The sequence below is a fragment of the Cajanus cajan genome, chromosome 6, assembly GCF_000230855.2.
Source record: "Cajanus cajan strain Asha chromosome 6, NIPB_CcT2T_4, whole genome shotgun sequence".
Lineage (NCBI taxonomy): Eukaryota > Viridiplantae > Streptophyta > Magnoliopsida > Fabales > Fabaceae > Cajanus > Cajanus cajan.
The window spans coordinates 64,770,346-64,787,319 of record NC_138522.1 but is presented as its reverse complement, the minus strand read 5'-3'; the positions used below and the strand labels follow the sequence as shown (position 1 = coordinate 64,787,319).

Below are 16,974 nucleotides of genomic sequence, written 5' to 3'. Positions count from 1 at the left end.
ATACTCTCACTTTTAAGATGCAAATGTAATTAATTAGGTACACTAAGCACCAGTTTTTCATAATGGCTGAATTGATTATTGTCTTCCATTACTATATATTAGGAATGATGATATTGTAAAAAAGAACAATGACCTTAGCAAACATTTGTTCTGATGAAAGTAAGATGACAATTAGGCAAGTCATGAAAATGGGAAGCATCACACTGAATAATGTTTGACCTTTTGTAAAGCAATTTTTGTTCTTTAAAAAACAGATAGACTCCGCTTGATTAGGATGCAATTCGTGTAAGTCTTTGAGATTATCAGCGTACATTTCTTCTACGTTTTGCTACATATTCTTTAGAATGCAAGGAAATTAACCGAATTGTATTAAAGGAGAACAAAGATTTAAATTAGGGTCTCAGTCATAATTGTAGTTTCGTCATCATCATCTTTCATTTTATAGAAAATTACATATCACAATCGTAATCCTGTTAGATTGCAAAGACATAAAAAAACTTTGATGTTGCGGTCGAAATCACAAGCACTTGGTGATGATATCATATATATATATGCATTGTATATTCAGCATGTGACCATGTTTTTGGCATTCATTATTCAATGAAGAAACCAACAGTGGCAAGACAATGTCAGTGGCACATGTTCTGTTTTGGTTTCGGAGTAGTTGCTAAGGAAAACAAGTGCGTCAATTAATTACCTTGGATCAAGTCAATCGTGAAACGTTCTGCTTATTTTAAACATGACATAATTAAATTATAAAATTTTTATTTGAAATTTCATAATGATGAAAAATCTTCGAAAAAAAAATAATGGCAAAATCCCTTTGATTTTTTCTTAAGAAGACAAACATCTTATTAAAATTGTGTGAGAGCATGAAAATGTTTATTTAAACAAAAACTTGAATGTTGAAGATCTTATATCAACTAAAAATAAGATTATATTAATATATGTAAGTGAAGAGTAATTTTCATTTTACAAGTTCATTTTATAAGATTAAATTGTTCAAATTCACTATCTAAAATAATATCATATGCAAATGATGACATAAAAATACAATTGAGTTAAATTGGGATAACAATTTTGTAGGGTCAAAGTGAAGATGTAGGAAATGTGTGGGTCAGGAACTATTGCATGATACACCGAATATGACACAATTGTTTGTGATGAATACTAATGCTAATAACAGGGCAACATGGCTTGCTAGCTTCAACATTTTTGTGACTCATTTTTTACCCAACATGGTCTGAATGTAAGGCAGAGGGCATAATTGTTAGATGGTTTGTCACTGGAACAGGGGAAAAAACAGAGATGGTTTGTCTTCAGATGTGGTGCATCGTAGTCGCTGTTACTAGATGTGGATACTGTGGTCCACTACCATGAATCTCCAAGCAACATGCAGAATTAGAAACTACAGTCTAATTCTTGACAAAAACCAATAATTACACTAGAAAGTATTATTTTATCTAAGCTTCTTTAAGTTTTTTCAAACTCAATCCAAAGTTTTGTTAATACTTGTTTCTGTCTCTAGGCACAACTCAAAATTTTCTTTATCTTTCCCGGCAATAACAAACCTCTAAAGGTTTGTACAAAGTAACTCTAGATTGTCTTAATATAAGCTCGCCGGAAACAAAATGATAGTTATGTGCTTGCCAAGTATTTATAAAATTTGGAGTAGCATGGATACACTTTTCTAAAACACATTCTTATATCAGTTAAAATTCATTAAAAACTACATAATTATAAATGAAGTTCCTTAAATAGTGTGGGACTTGTTAAATTTTATAGTTTTTAATAAATTTTGATTAAATAGAGTGAGTGTATTCAATAAGTATATTACAATTGTTAACATTTCTGGTATAAAGTTATATAAAATGTTATTTCTCAATAATAGTTATTGAGAGCTTTCTTCTATTTTTGACTATGAACGTGAGAATCATTAAATGTTATTATTTCAGTTTTCACTTGTATATTTTGATAAAATATTTTTATCTTTTGCACTTTTATAACATGGTAAAAAAAATTCTTTTTGATTTTGATATGTTGACTTTTCTAAATGTGCTTTGTAATTTTATTTGTGTGTTATTTGTTCCTTTTAAAATACGAGACTAAGTAACTTGATTTTTTTTGTTTCTTTTTATTAAGATGAATATTCAATTTTCTGGCATAAGTCAATAATTTTTTTTGGGCAAGTAATATTCTTATTTAGACAATCTTGATGTGGGTTGTCCGACAAAACTTAATTTGTCTAGTGAAAAAAATTTCCTACATAAGACAAATTGTTAAAACATGTGGTTGAAAAAGATTATTAAACTTTAGCATTGTTTATTATCGTTAAAAATATCAACCACATCATTTTAGATCTAACAATGTTCTTTTATAAAAATCATCTCTTCTATTTTGAGTTATATGATCCTTGGTCTCATCAAGTTAGGGTTACATGTATCTTCTCTCAAATTATGTATACATACATCAAAATAGGTTTTACTTTTCAACGTAGATATGGCGTATAAATCATAAATATCTTGTTTCAACGGTAATAGTGTGAAACTTATTTCATTTGTGACACTCACAACCCCTAAAAACATTTTAGAGAAAATTAAGCCAACAACTCCGCACAACTTAAATACGACAGATGACATATTCATATGTTCAAATACACATGAATTTGATTAGAATTGTTATTTTTTTACTTTTAAAAAAGTTAGCTTAAAATATAGAATAACATATTAAAAAACAATGTCTTTAACCTTGTTTTGTAAGTCTCGGTATCATTGCTTATAAAGTTGTTTTAAAAGGTGAATATATATTTTCTTAAAAGATATAACTAAAATAATGACTTCTAATATTGTTTTGTAAGTCATAAGAAAAAATATCATATACAATAATACATAAATATTAATTATCAATTTAGATCTCTTGTTATGTTAATTGTATTTCATTTCATTTGAATATTAATGAATATACGATTTATGTAAATTTTTATATACGTTTCAAAGATAAATTGAAAAGTTTCAACAATTGAATTGTTAAATTTCGTATTCTATAACAAAAATTATGTTTGTAAAAATTGAGAAAAGTATGTGTAGATGCATGGAATATACCGATATCCTAGATTTTATAAATGTTACACATACTCTATTAGTTATTTTAATATATAAAATTAGAAATAAAAAATACTTATTAAATATTGTGAAATAATACACACTAAAATTTATAATTTTTAATAAATTTTAACTAATATTAGTGTTTTAAAATAATTTGTTAGAATTTGTTGTTATCGATAACATTTTTTTTATATGTATATTAACTATATATGATTATGTTAAAGTGTTGATACTAAATAAGATAATATATTTTAGATATCGATAATATGTCAAAGTATTGACACCAAAAATAAATTATCTCCTATGATGTTCCTATAAGATAACAGATCTTAAACCTTTATATAGAAGTTAATTCTCTTCTTAGATATACTTTTTGGGTCACAAGTTATTCATATTTATTGTTAAGGGTGTGTTAGAGAAAAAGAAAGTAGAGGAAAAAAGAAAAAAAGAGAAGAGAAGTGTGTGAAAATTTAAAGAAAAAAAATGAATGTTGTTTGACAATGGAGATGTGGATTCCATAAAATAATAATAATAATAATAATAATAATAATAATAATAATAAAACCTTTAAAATGAGAGACGTGTGGAGAAGTTAGTGAAATAATTAATAATAATAATAATAATAATAAATATATCTTTTATTTATTATATTTAAATAAAAGGGGTGATTATATATATATATAATAAAGCAAAAATAACAACAGTAAATATAATAATAATAATAAATTATTTATATTTTGAAATAAATTTATTATCAATATTATATTTATTTATTTTTTAAAATAATATAACTATAATAAATAAATATAATAAAAAATATTTATTATGTTTAAATAAAATTAATAAAAATACTTATTATGTTTAAATAAAATTATTTATAAAAAAATATTTTTTATTTATTTAAATAATAATAATAATTTATTTAATTTTAAACAAAATTATCTATAAAAATAATCAATTTTCACTCTATTTCCCTGTTATTATATAACTTTTATTTTTATTCTATTTTTCATACTTCTCTTTTTTTCTCCAATTTTTTTCCTCTTTACCAAACACCGTAAGCAAATACATGTAGTCATGTACAAATAAGTTACTTGGACAATGTTAGATTCAGCCCCCAGTCTTTAGGGCTTTTTCTTTTCTGTTAGATGATGCTCTAGATGACTTTACTTATTTTATAATTTATAGTAACATATAAGTTTAATTACTCTTTTGAATTCATAATTTTATAAATTTTACTTTGTTATCTTTATAGTTAAAAAAATTATTTTAATTTCTATACATATTATTTAACTTTATTCTTTTTAGTTCTTGTCTAGTTTTAGAGACGAAAAATAAGTTTATATAATTAAAAAAATGTTTAACACACTTAAGACAACAAAGTGAATAAAGACATTAAGCATTACACTACTACTTTACTTTTCACTGATCCCAACAAAGTAAAAACTAGAACTAGAGACAGCTATCCCAGAGCTGCCCGTCTGTTAAGTATAAAAAATATTTAAAATATTAATAAAATAAGCTGTAATTAAAAAAAAAATCTTTATAAATAGTTATAACAAAAATCTTACAAGTTAAAATTAACTTATACAACTGAATTTTTGAAAAAAAATTACATGAAAATTTTTATAAAATTAAAACACATAAGTTGATCCATCTTCATTTTAATTTTTTTATTTTCTTCTCATTATAGAATTATAGAGAGAAAAGTGTCCAAACAGTATCATAATACTGAAGTTTCTTGAAAAAGAAAATGGTATAAACTTGCGAAAATCATGAATTATTGTATCCTATCAAAGCCGTTTGTGTTGATCTTCTCACAATATGATTTTGTGAACTTGTTATATGCTGTTAAAAAGGAAATAAAATAAAGGAAATAATGGGCAAAATTGCTAATATACAACATCGACCAAAATCTAGTTAGCCAAACAAAACCAAAGAACCTAAACTTCTTTCCTACGAGATGCATGAGGCTGACAATGGCGTAGCAAAAATACAATCTCTTGGCAACAAAACTGTACAGCTTTTCTGCTGGAACTTCATTCAGAAGTCGGTCTCGCTCTTCAATAAACACACGACATTCGACATGGATAGCTTTTATTATAACTCACTTGCGCCGTGAAGAGACCATATGATGGTGAGCCTTGATATCCCTATGTATTCTGTCTGCATACAATGGCAGGCTAATGATCTCATTGATCTCATTCAATAAGACATCTTCTGTGATATTATCCTTTATGCTTCGCATTACCTGTATTAAAAAATTTACAGAACTATTCAACAGGCTTTTCACACGAGCTAGTTAGCATAAACATAGACGACTTAAAGAAGATAGCGCAATAGAATGAAAAAAGTATAATAGATATAACCTTTCTATAGGTATTGATGTCATTTGGAGTTGCTTTGTCTATTCTGATCCGCATACAGACCCAATGATGTTCCGCGGAATCCCAGTAGCACTCAATGATCTTCCCGGAATAGGAAGAAATGTCTGATGCATCTGAAAATCATTTGGAGCCAAAAGTTGAAACAAATTATGGTTTGATTTTTTCAAGTATTCAGTTAAATCAACTAGAGAATTACGTTATAGCTTAAACAGATTCCAATGCAAATGGAATATATATATTACTGCTAATCGCAATTCAAGTGTGGCCAAAGTCGGGTAAATCATGCAATTAGCTGTCATCCGGACAAATAATAATGAAAATAGTAATAATGCCGTTAATTACATTATGATAGCATGAAAAAATAATGATAGTCTACAAGTTCTACAACCTTTAAAAATAACATTTTCGTCCATTAACTTCTTCCTTCCTCGTTCAAATAGAAAAAGCAAGGGACGATCACCAGCTCCCACCTATGAACAAAGACATCGTCAACATAATTGGAATGTCATGCAAGAGTGGAATTTAACACCACATAAACTAATGAATTTTTGAACTTGAGAAGTACTTGTACAACCTCATAGAGGAAATCAACAGAGTTCATCTCTGGGTATTTCCACTTCAGAAGACCTTCATGTGTGCGAGGGACATATGGATCATCCCAACCCTGATAGAATCTAACTATATTAAAAACGGACAGAGTAGATAAACCAGACAGCATATATGCATATTTGAGATTGCATGTTCTCAGCCAGTGAGAATTTTTTATAAACCAAAATATAACATCAGTATTTAGATTTCTAAATACTCAATATAGACACAAATACAGCGAAACAAGAACTGAGAAACTTGGACTGTTCCCTAGTAAAGCATCAATACAGTACATCATCCTCAAAGACATGGTGTTACCTACCACAAGCCATGTGTCCATTGATTCAACTATCCTCTACAACCAAGCTCATCTTTGGAGGCTCAGTCCTCTAGAGATACTAATTATTACCTGGAATACAAGGCCATCTGATGAATGCGAGAGTTGTGGAATGAATTTATGAAGGAGCTTTGACACAGTAGATAGTAACCAAAAACCCTTCCTTCTCACCTGAAACAAAAACACAAAAATATAAACAAATAGTTGATCCCTCTGGAAGATGTTTCAGAAAATAGAATAAAAAAATAATCTTTATACATACACTGAATGGTTCCAAGTCATATCTGTAATAAGGATTTATGCTCTTGGAAAGGCCCTCCCGTTCCATGTTCCGAGGTTCAATTACTTCTTTCTCCAGCAATTTCCACCTTTCATAGAACGGAAGCTGCGTGCATTAGACCAAATGGTCAGGTCAAAAGTCAACCAAGCAAAAGTGTGAACATCAAACCAAGGACTTCAATTGGAAGTTGGACCCCCTCCCCAGAAATATTGAATAGTGTCTGATATTCTGATTCTTACTGTATCCGTAATTAACTACAAATTTACAAACTAGACACTGCTGCTATGATGATGATGCTTCAAATTATTTTCAGTATTTGCAATGTCTAGCTAGATCGAAAAATATGGATTACTTGAGATCCTGGATTTTCAAACTTACTAAGGAAAGAACCCACAATTCAGAGGTTTCAAATCCAACTAGAAGCTTACAGGTGCTCATTTTAATGCTGGATTGTTAAGAGATACTTAAATTAACGGACAAATACAAAATACCTTAATTGGAATATGATTTGGTTTTTGGTTGACCACTAAATACAGCAACTCGAAATAGCAAACATAAACAAGAGTTAACCAGTTTAAATTCCTTTATTTCTTATAATCGAGTACGTGTAGGACGAATCAACCAAGAAGTCAACAATATCTAAGCACTGCAGTTGTCAATAAATGTGTACCTCTATCAAAGACACTTGATTGATCGCTATCAAATCATAAATAAGGTATCTTCTGTCTTGCTTCTGTGTATGTGGATCCGTGTCAATAATCATCTCCCCATCAAGTAATGTGTAGTGGTGATTCCTCTCAGGCGTACCCTTGAAATGATTATGATTGAAAAACGTTAAGTTATCCATTAGATAATTTAAAATAAATTTACAAAAGCCAAAACACTTAACTTATTGATACCCCAGAATATAAAACCCACTTGGCAACAAAAGTAAATTGAATAAACATACATACCCCATTTGAATATCTACAAGGAAATCGCATATTGATCTTTTGGAAAAGAAATTTCCTGTCAATCAGATAACACCCATCGCCAGTAATCAGCATCATATATCGTGTCCCATCAGCTTTCCATGTGGCATAGTAATATCGTTGTCTTAAGAGTTGCAGATTGTCCCTGGAACAAAAAACAATCATCTGAAGTGAGTTGACTACACCAAAATAGATGACTAAATATGATGATTTACAATCAAATTTTAATAAATAACTCCCTTGGCTGGAACTCAACTGCATCAAATGAATGTTTTATTCCCTTTTTCACAACATATAACACTAAAAAGGATAGGATTAAGGAATGCCATTTGATCCCAGAACATCCATTAACTTGACAAATCAATTGCCAAATCTCTTAGGCCAAACATCAATTTGAAGTTAATTGTAGCATATTTTATAAATACAAAAGAAGATTTGTGTAAAATTGTAAATATTTATAGACTAAAGAAAAAGTCTGTGTTAACACAAAAATCAAGAAGACAAGAGTTACTTACTCTCAGAATCATAGTAATATAAAATTAGGGAACAGAAATAATTTGACACTAGATGCAGAAATTCATTTAATTGACTGAAGCTAACTTAAAATATACACAGGGAAGAAATCTGGAATTTGAACTTTCATTGCGTTAATCTATGGAAATTAGTCACAAAGGTTTTGACAAATAATTGCTCCCAAAGTTAAATTAATAGAAGTTCAATATAGTATGAAACCATGACTTCTTCATCGACATCCTAGTGTAGGAATTAATATATCACAAAGATCCTGTTATGTTGCTGATTTTATTAGTTATTCTTCTTCTCCATCAGATTCTATTGAATATATCACATCGAATAAATGTTAATATTTTAATAAATTTTATAGTTAATATTTAAAACATAAGGTTAATAGTTAAAAAAAATACCACTCATTCCATTTACTTTAGAATTTCTGAAAAAATATGATGCTAAACAAAATTTATCAACAACACAAGATGCTCTTTTCCAATGAAAATTAAAGAAAATTTGCAATTAAACCGTTGAAAGCAGGGTGACAATAGAGAACACAAACTTAAGGTACTATTAATTCTTTAGACATGGTAGATTAGAAAAACAACTGATGTTCATCTCAGTAAAATAGCCAAGTCCATCCTGAAGTTACATATAATTGTCAATGCAATAGATATCAAAATATCACATAAAGTAAGATTGAACCTGTTCAAAGAAACAGGGTGTGATCCAGGAAACTGCATACGTCCTCTTCCCTAAAAAGAGATAAAATAATGTAATTAATTCATGGAATAATTTTATTATTAATAACAAACTAATGTTTCCAAATCAAATATTTATTTGGTTTCAAACTTCTCTAGGAATTTTATTGAGATGCATCAAATACAACCCATTGCACTAGATATGCATGACTTTATTTGTGTAAATTCATAGGGTTAGGTTGACTCTAGGGGTAGATGGAAGATATAAATAGAGAGATAAGTATGACTTAAGTGAAATTAATTGATTGTGCATTTAAAGTACTTCCTATGAAAACTAAATCATACATGTGATGCATGAATTCATTTAATATGTTGAGTTTAAATAGTATTCGAGAAAAATATATAGAAATCAACAAAAGGCCAATTCAGAAACCCACCCCGGTCCCCAACTTGAGCAGTTGATAGCAAGCTTCTTGCATTGCACGCAGCTGGTTTGGAGGAATTGGATCTCCCAAAACATCATCACTTGACAATACTTTATTCCTCACAATATTCTCCTAGAAGATCAAACCAAACATAAATATATAACTCCCATAAATAAACAGAACAAATTTAAGGTTCTTAAAAAAATTCATATTACTATTTCAACAGAGCACACAAACTTAAGCAAATAAATGAAAGTGGTATGAAAAAAACAATTCAATATTAATGTGACCACATATTAATCTCATAGACTGGTATTTAGAAAACTGCATAACAAAATACAAGCCACATAAAAGGGATAACATAACATGTACACACAATAAGGCCATGGAAGATGACAATGACAAAATAAAATACAATTATTTTCTGTAACAATAAAAAAATTTCATAATTTGTTTAGATTCATGGAAAATAAACAGAAATCCCAAAATTCTATATCAAAGCAAATAAAAAGTTCTTTTATCAGTGTATACATCCAAGTATCAACAAAGAAAACAGAAAGATGCAATGGGTGCAGTCAATTCTAATTTCAGAACATATCACATATACTTCTCAACAAAAATTAAATCAAGCATAACTAACAGGCAGACTCATGCTCATACAAACTTGTTGAAAGTAAGTTACATACATAGCATCCATCCAAGTAAAGTATTCAACCCAGTGGCAGCATGACAAATCGTATACACTTAGAAGCTAAATAAACTGGGACAACAAGGCAGACATACCTGTTCAGGAATGTGTCCATAATTGTCCACAACAGCTGGAACAGCTGTGCCACGAAAATCAGGATCACAATGTCTCTTCCACTCAGGAGTTAGAGGACAAATAAGATCTTCAGGCTTCTTTTCATGATAAAACATGTAAAGGGCATCAATGTAGTCTTGCTTGTAAATTCCTGGGTGACGGGCCCCAGCAAATTTATTTATTGCCTTGAAGATAACAAGCACAAAATTGCATAACACATCAATTACCGGGAGTCCTGCAGGTATTGAAAATAAACATGAACTGCCCTATAATTTTACTCACCTCAGTAACAGACATAGATTCCGTACGCACAAGGAAGTGAACAATCATATAACCTGTACGATTATGCCCATGTGTGCAATGTACAAGTATATATTTCTTTGCATTTGTTCTTTGGGAGCAAAATTCCATAACCTAAAATGAATATCTAACAAGTATAAATCATAAAACCTCAAGTAAGATATCAAGAACTGTATCACCATTGCTAGGAACACATACAAGACAATACTTGACAATGAAATTGTGAGCATTAATCAAAAGAATGAGTAGAAGTAATGCTCATGAACTGTACAGTGAACACTATCAACAATACAAATCAAAGCTACCTCATCACAAAATTCTTTTACAGATTCATCATCAGGTACAGCATCTCTTCCTTTGCACCTTATCTGCCACAAGCAAATCAAAAATCTAAATTCAATTGCAAATACCACTTAATAAACAACAGGATGAAAGATAATATGTTACCTTGACATGGCCAATCCCTTCTTTTGTCCAATCTGATACAGGATAGTAACGTGTAGTATTTGTCAGATCAATCACTAAACCAAGCTGCAAAATAGAGTTAAGCACTATGATGCTGGTTGCAACAAATTTGTATACAACACTACGAAGCAAACAAGTATTCATGAAATTGGTATTTTATTCCCTCAATCTTTAGTTCAGCTATTCAGGTAACAGATAGAACATGTAAAAGCCCCAACAATGTTGCAAATTAGGACCTTTCTGTGATTACTCATCTTTCTGCTTATTAACAAAAACAAAATATAAACACATTATCCTCATTCTTCTTGTTTCAACATCTTCTTTCCCAAATTCTAAACTGCAATCTAAGCCGTCTTTTGTTAATAAAAGTTCCCTAGGAACACCAAAAGCTCATTACATTGACTGTGTCTGTGACATATAAACAACTGAACAAGTTCCTTAAAAGGTTTTGAAGTAATAAAAGAAAATGTTATAAAAAGATTAGTCACATAAAAATATGACGAAAAGCCACCCCAAAAGATTTAACAAAACCATCCTATGACTAAACTATTTATATCAGCAGCTTGTGCACACCAATCTACTATCTACTAATATCTCCCTGTATGTACTCAGAAAAACATATATTGGTCTCCCCAAAGCAGAGCATATTAATCTGAGTAAATTGATGGTTGCTGTGCATTTGATGTACTTACTTCTCTACCTAAGGCTCTTTGTTGAAGAATTGCTTGCTTGGGAGTATATTTTTGACTTGGAATGCGATCATTGAAGGATTCACCAAGTGGAACCTTTGAAGGGATTATGCATCCTAGTTCTTGCCCTTGCGCTGGGCAGTCTAACCAACCTGGATAGGATCAACTAAAAATAAAAATCTATAAAAAAATAACACAAAATAGTAAAGCAACAAAAAGAAAATGGAAAATTAGTTAAAGGTCTTCAATTCATCATGCAATAAGGATGTAATCAACTTAAATTTTCGGAGCAGAAAAATGATAGCTAAAAGATAAAGTATTAGTTTATGATGAAGACAACGAACTATACCCGTTTATCACAATTCCAACAGCATATAGTTCAATTCCACAGAATAACTTACCTATATTGAAAAAGTGAGACATTTAACATCAGTTTTATTAATGGCGGAAGGAGGAATATGGTGTACGGCCAAAATTCTGCCATATAAACAATTGTGGCCTATGGTGCCACCATAGTGGGCCTCCCTACACAAATTGCAAGGTATGAGACTTGAGTACTACATTGCAAGTATGGGATTTTAGTGTGGGATTCATAAGGCTTTGGGCTCTCCAACTACAATAGCTAGCTTTTGTGGTGTGATTCCCCCAAGGGGTGCGGGTGGTGACACCAGCATTGCAGTGTTTGCCAAGGGCTAGTACAAAGCCAGGCCGCTTGAGCATCGGGATTGCAAAGTATGGTGGAATGTTAGAATCCAATTGCAAGATATGGAAATTGAGTCTCACATTGGAATGATGGGATTCTAGTGTGGGGTTTATTATAAGGAATTTTGAATAAGGCTTTGGACTCTCCAACTATAATAGCTACCTTTTGTGGTGTGATTCTCCCAAGGTTCTTATCAACTTTCGGCGCACCGCCATTTATCAACATTGTTTAACATACACAATCATCGTCCATATAAAGCCCACATTTGGTATAGCTTTTTTCAGGGAATATAATCATTCTTTTTTTTATAAAAAGAAAAAAAGCTCTTTCATGAAACTTATGAGAAAAAAAATTATTTCACAAAAATAAGTTGAACCAAAACACAATAACTCTTGCTTGTGCAGGAAAGAAAGAACCCTCGAATGCCAAAAGTAACTTACCGCTTCATTCATTTACAGCAAGTCCTTAATTTTTTAGTTAAATTCCTAAATTCAAAACAGAAAATGAAAGAATAATCCAACGTTCATGCTCAACAATGAGATTAAAGTACGAGCAATATCTGCACAAGGTAATAGTCTATAATTGACAAATGAACCCATGTGTATTGTATATAAAATAAATAAATAAAACAAGAACCCACCATCAGGAAGCGCGTTCCTATCATAAGGTCTAGAATTCGTATTATATGGACGCCGTTCTTGCCCCCGATCCATATATTCGGGCTTTCTTTTCAAACCTCTGTGCGTATCATCATTATTCTGCTGCATAAAGAACTCATAATAATGAGAAACAGCATAGGAGCTATCTCAATAAAAACGACAGAAGATACACAATTCAACAATCATCTAATAAAATGCGTAACACAGAATTGGCAGGAGTAAACCGAGTTCAACAAGTATAACTAACAGCAATATCTATGCTTCCACGTATACATGAGACGAAGCAAGAGGTGCAGGAATTTCGTACAGTGAAGTTCATTGTAACAAGACAAAACACCAAAACGTCACCCTAAAACACTTTCAGGAGTAAATTGTCAATCCACCATGCTTCAAGACAGATTATCGCAAAAATAAAAAGGCGCAAAACATAATCGTGGTGGATTCATGAGCCACTGAATTTAAAAAAGCGTTTGTATTAAATTTCGAAAACGTGACATCACATGATACATTACATATATGAGTGATAATCCAGCAACAAAACAAAAAACAGAGAGAAAACTCGGTGTCTTCGATTATAGGAAGAGAAGAAATAAGTTGAATATTTCATCAGCGTTGATTTCATACTAATTGTGAACAGTGGTGATATTGGTAAACCTAGATTGAAGTTGCGAGTAACAGAAGAGAAGGAACGAGTAGCGAAGTGAAAACGAAAATACGATTATTGGTGTGGAAAACGATTACCGCGTGATAGCTCATGGATTGAGAAAGAGTAGGAGAGTGAGGTGGTGAAGAATCTGGTTTAGGGTTTTTGTTGGAAGAAGAAAGGGAGAATCGATATTCGAAGGAGAAGAGTTTAAAGATCTGTTATGTTGTGCGCCACCATACATATCCTGGTCTTCGCCCCGTGGGGAATCGACATAGCCACCTCTCCTTTATCGCTCTTTTATTTTATTTTTTTCACCTTTTTTATTTGTGCAGTTATATTTTGTTTTTGGTGCAGTTATTTTGTTTCCTTATTTATTTATTTGTGTGTTTTGCTGAATGATATTTGACTCAGTATTTATTGCTAGGATACGATTCGAATTGTGTTTATATTTACGGGTGGGTCCAGGCAGCCTCTATTTATTGTAAAAACAATAATGATAATAACTTTAAAAGTAATTGTATAATTTATAGTTATTTAACGAAGATTTTTATTTATAATAAAAATATAATGTACACTTATTTACTAATGATTTTCATTTGAAAAACAAAATAGTTTATTAAAAAAAATTAAAAAAAATTATATTTTTTTATCTATCTCAATTTTTGATCGATCATAATTAAAATTATGATCCGTAATGACTCAATTTCTAATTGATTATGACTAAAATTTCGATTAATTATAACTCAATTTTTGACCAATCAAACTTATAACAACGATTTATAATAATTTTACAAAATAAATTAAATTTATTTTATAATATTTTAATAAATCAAATTAATATTAAAATATATAAATTAAATTTATTTAATAATAATTTTAGACTATGTAACATATAGAATAAACATTTAATTTATAATAATAAAAAATTTACTCTAGTTGTCAAAAATATATTTAAAAAAAGTATTTTAAAATATCTCAGTTGAATGTTTCACAATAGTTTTTCCATGTTTGAATAGGTGATATGGTGATTAGTAAAAAAAAACACTTCATGTGTTCACTATAAAATAAAGGGAAAAAATTATTTAATTAACTTAAAAAAAAGTGGAATAGTTAAGTAAATTAATTAAGAAGAGAAAAAGGTATAAAAGAATATAAATACTAAATTAGAGTATCACTTTATTAATGTTATAAATTAGAAAAGTTATCGAAAACCACAAAGTTGAGAGAAATTAGTAATATTATTTTAGAATAAATTATTATTATTATTATAAAATAGTGTTTATTTATTTACTTTGAACTTGTATTATATTTGATCTCTTACTGTGAGAATTTTACAAGATTTCATAAATCACAAAGTCAAGAGAGAAAGTGACAATTTTTTTTTTAAGAATCTACTCGTATAAAATAATGACTATTTAACCATGATTTTGTATAATTGTTATTATTTTTTAATAAAATATAATTATATATCTTTATTGTAACCAGGGAAAAAGAGACATAAAATGTATCTTTATATTCATTAAAAAGTAAAAAATAAAGATTAAATAATTGTTGATAGTTTGTAATTAGAGGGTTCAAATGATTTAAGATAGTTATATAGATTAAAATAATTCAAAGATATATGTATAAAGAAAATAGATATTTCATTTTTTCATGTACATGGACATGAATAGATATAGATAAAGAAATATAGTTGGTGAATTTATTTTTTGGCACAAAATAAGGTTATTTATGGTATTTTATGATGTATTTATAACAAACAATAATAATATTGTTATTATCTATTGTTGACACCAAAATCATTAATCAATTTCACTTGATTATAGACAATTGTTTTTAATAAAACAATGGATGACTTTATCGTGTTTAATATGGTTAACAACTAAAAATGACACATAATATTGTGCCTAAAATAGGTTATCAGTAGTGGACGGTTATTCATTTAACTTAACAATCATGGAATATGTTAGTATAAATTGTAAAACAAAAGCTGTAAACAATGTCTACAACCAAATGAATGAAACTTCCTTTATTTAATAGTCATTTCCTTTAATCTTGTTTATTGTTTAGGGCTTTTCAATACTTTGCTTAAAGACCATCACAAAATCACGACTATTAAGAACAAGGTTAGCCCCAAGTATTTTGGTGCCTTAGATGAATCGAAAAAATGTTGCTTTTCATAAATACTTGAATATTACAAACGATTCCATTTCCAATACCTAATGGTATAAATAATAAATCATGAAACACACGTTTGTTAAAAGATTATTAAATGTTCAATACATTTATATGATTTTATAAGTTATACTTAGAGACCACTACTTAGTGAAAAATAAATCAATAATGATAATACATTACAAATAAACTTGCAACAAGAGATGACAATGTGATCTCATGGGGTGGGTAGTAGGCCCTCATTCTTGCCCCACTAGACAAACATTGCATACCCACCTTATAGATATCCATTAAGCATGTACTTGCAAATTATATGACGTATATGTATGTTTATGTATATTTACATATGTCTCTCTCCCTCTGTGAATATGTGTATCAAATATGATTAGATGTATCAAATAAGTTGGGTCAGCTTGACCCAACCTAACTTGTAAGGACCAAATGTTATTTCAAGTTAATTTATTTTAGACTACCATTTTTTTTACTCAACCTAACCCATGTGGTGACATTAGGCTAGTGGACTAAATTGATCTAGTTAAAAAAATTATATTTTAAATTTTTTTAACCATTACATTTGCATTTATCCACCCTATCATTTAAACCAACCTTTTCATGATAATTTCATATCTCATAGGTATTAGGCTTAATTTTCTTAGCCTTGTTAGTATCTTAATCTTTATCATTAATACTCATACTCTTACTTTTATTGTGACTTTATAAGCATATACAAAAGTTTATATTAATTATAGATGATTTGATACTTTATTATTATAAAATAAAATTAACGTAATATTTATATTTTAAAATATACTAAAATATAAACATTTTAATTACCTTAAAGTTATTGTTCAATTTTAACAAAATTTGATATAAACATATAAAGTGATATAAACTTTAATCTAACAGTTAAATTTACAAAATTCATATTTAATATAAAATTATTGAATTGTATAATACTTAATAAAAGTTATATCGGTACTATTATAATCCTCACATATATATATATATATATATATATATATTAATTAGGAACTTAATTAAAAAATATAAAAAATATGATAAATATAGTGATGTATTAAACTTATAAATTATTTTGTCATATATTTTTTTATTCATTATTTCGTCATGACTATCAAATATTTCAAAATTTCATTTTTTTTCTTGTCAATCCTCTATAGCATAACAAGCGGGGGAAAAATATCTTTTATATATTAAAAATATGTGTATGTTTGAGA

The 16,974-nt window shown here is 29.1% G+C and overlaps 1 protein-coding gene across 4 annotated transcripts; it reads right to left on the bottom strand.

Moving 5' to 3' along the window:
• Positions 1-4,841: 4,841 nt before the first annotated feature.
• On the bottom strand, positions 4,842-13,853 carry LOC109817851 (uncharacterized). Of its 4 annotated transcripts, none has more exons than XM_020383197.3 (17): positions 13,660-13,853; positions 12,900-13,020; positions 11,560-11,708; positions 10,850-10,933; positions 10,708-10,770; positions 10,385-10,516; positions 10,084-10,287; positions 9,313-9,432; positions 8,880-8,929; positions 7,650-7,812; positions 7,367-7,504; positions 6,679-6,801; positions 6,489-6,587; positions 6,066-6,155; positions 5,880-5,961; positions 5,474-5,604; positions 4,842-5,355 (listed from the first exon to the last, which is right to left on the bottom strand). In XM_020383197.3, the coding sequence occupies exons 1-17, from the start codon at positions 13,672-13,674 to the stop codon at positions 5,212-5,214; spliced, it is 1,908 nt and encodes a 635-aa protein (XP_020238786.1). In that variant the 5' UTR covers positions 13,675-13,853; the 3' UTR covers positions 4,842-5,211. The 4 variants fall into 4 exon arrangements, with proteins under 4 accessions (XP_020238786.1, XP_020238787.1, XP_082915462.1 ...); XM_020383198.3 differs by having other exon boundaries at positions 12,900-13,017; XM_083059336.1 differs by lacking the exon at positions 11,560-11,708 and having other exon boundaries at positions 13,660-13,852.
• Between the last annotated feature and the right edge of the window lie 3,121 nt (positions 13,854-16,974).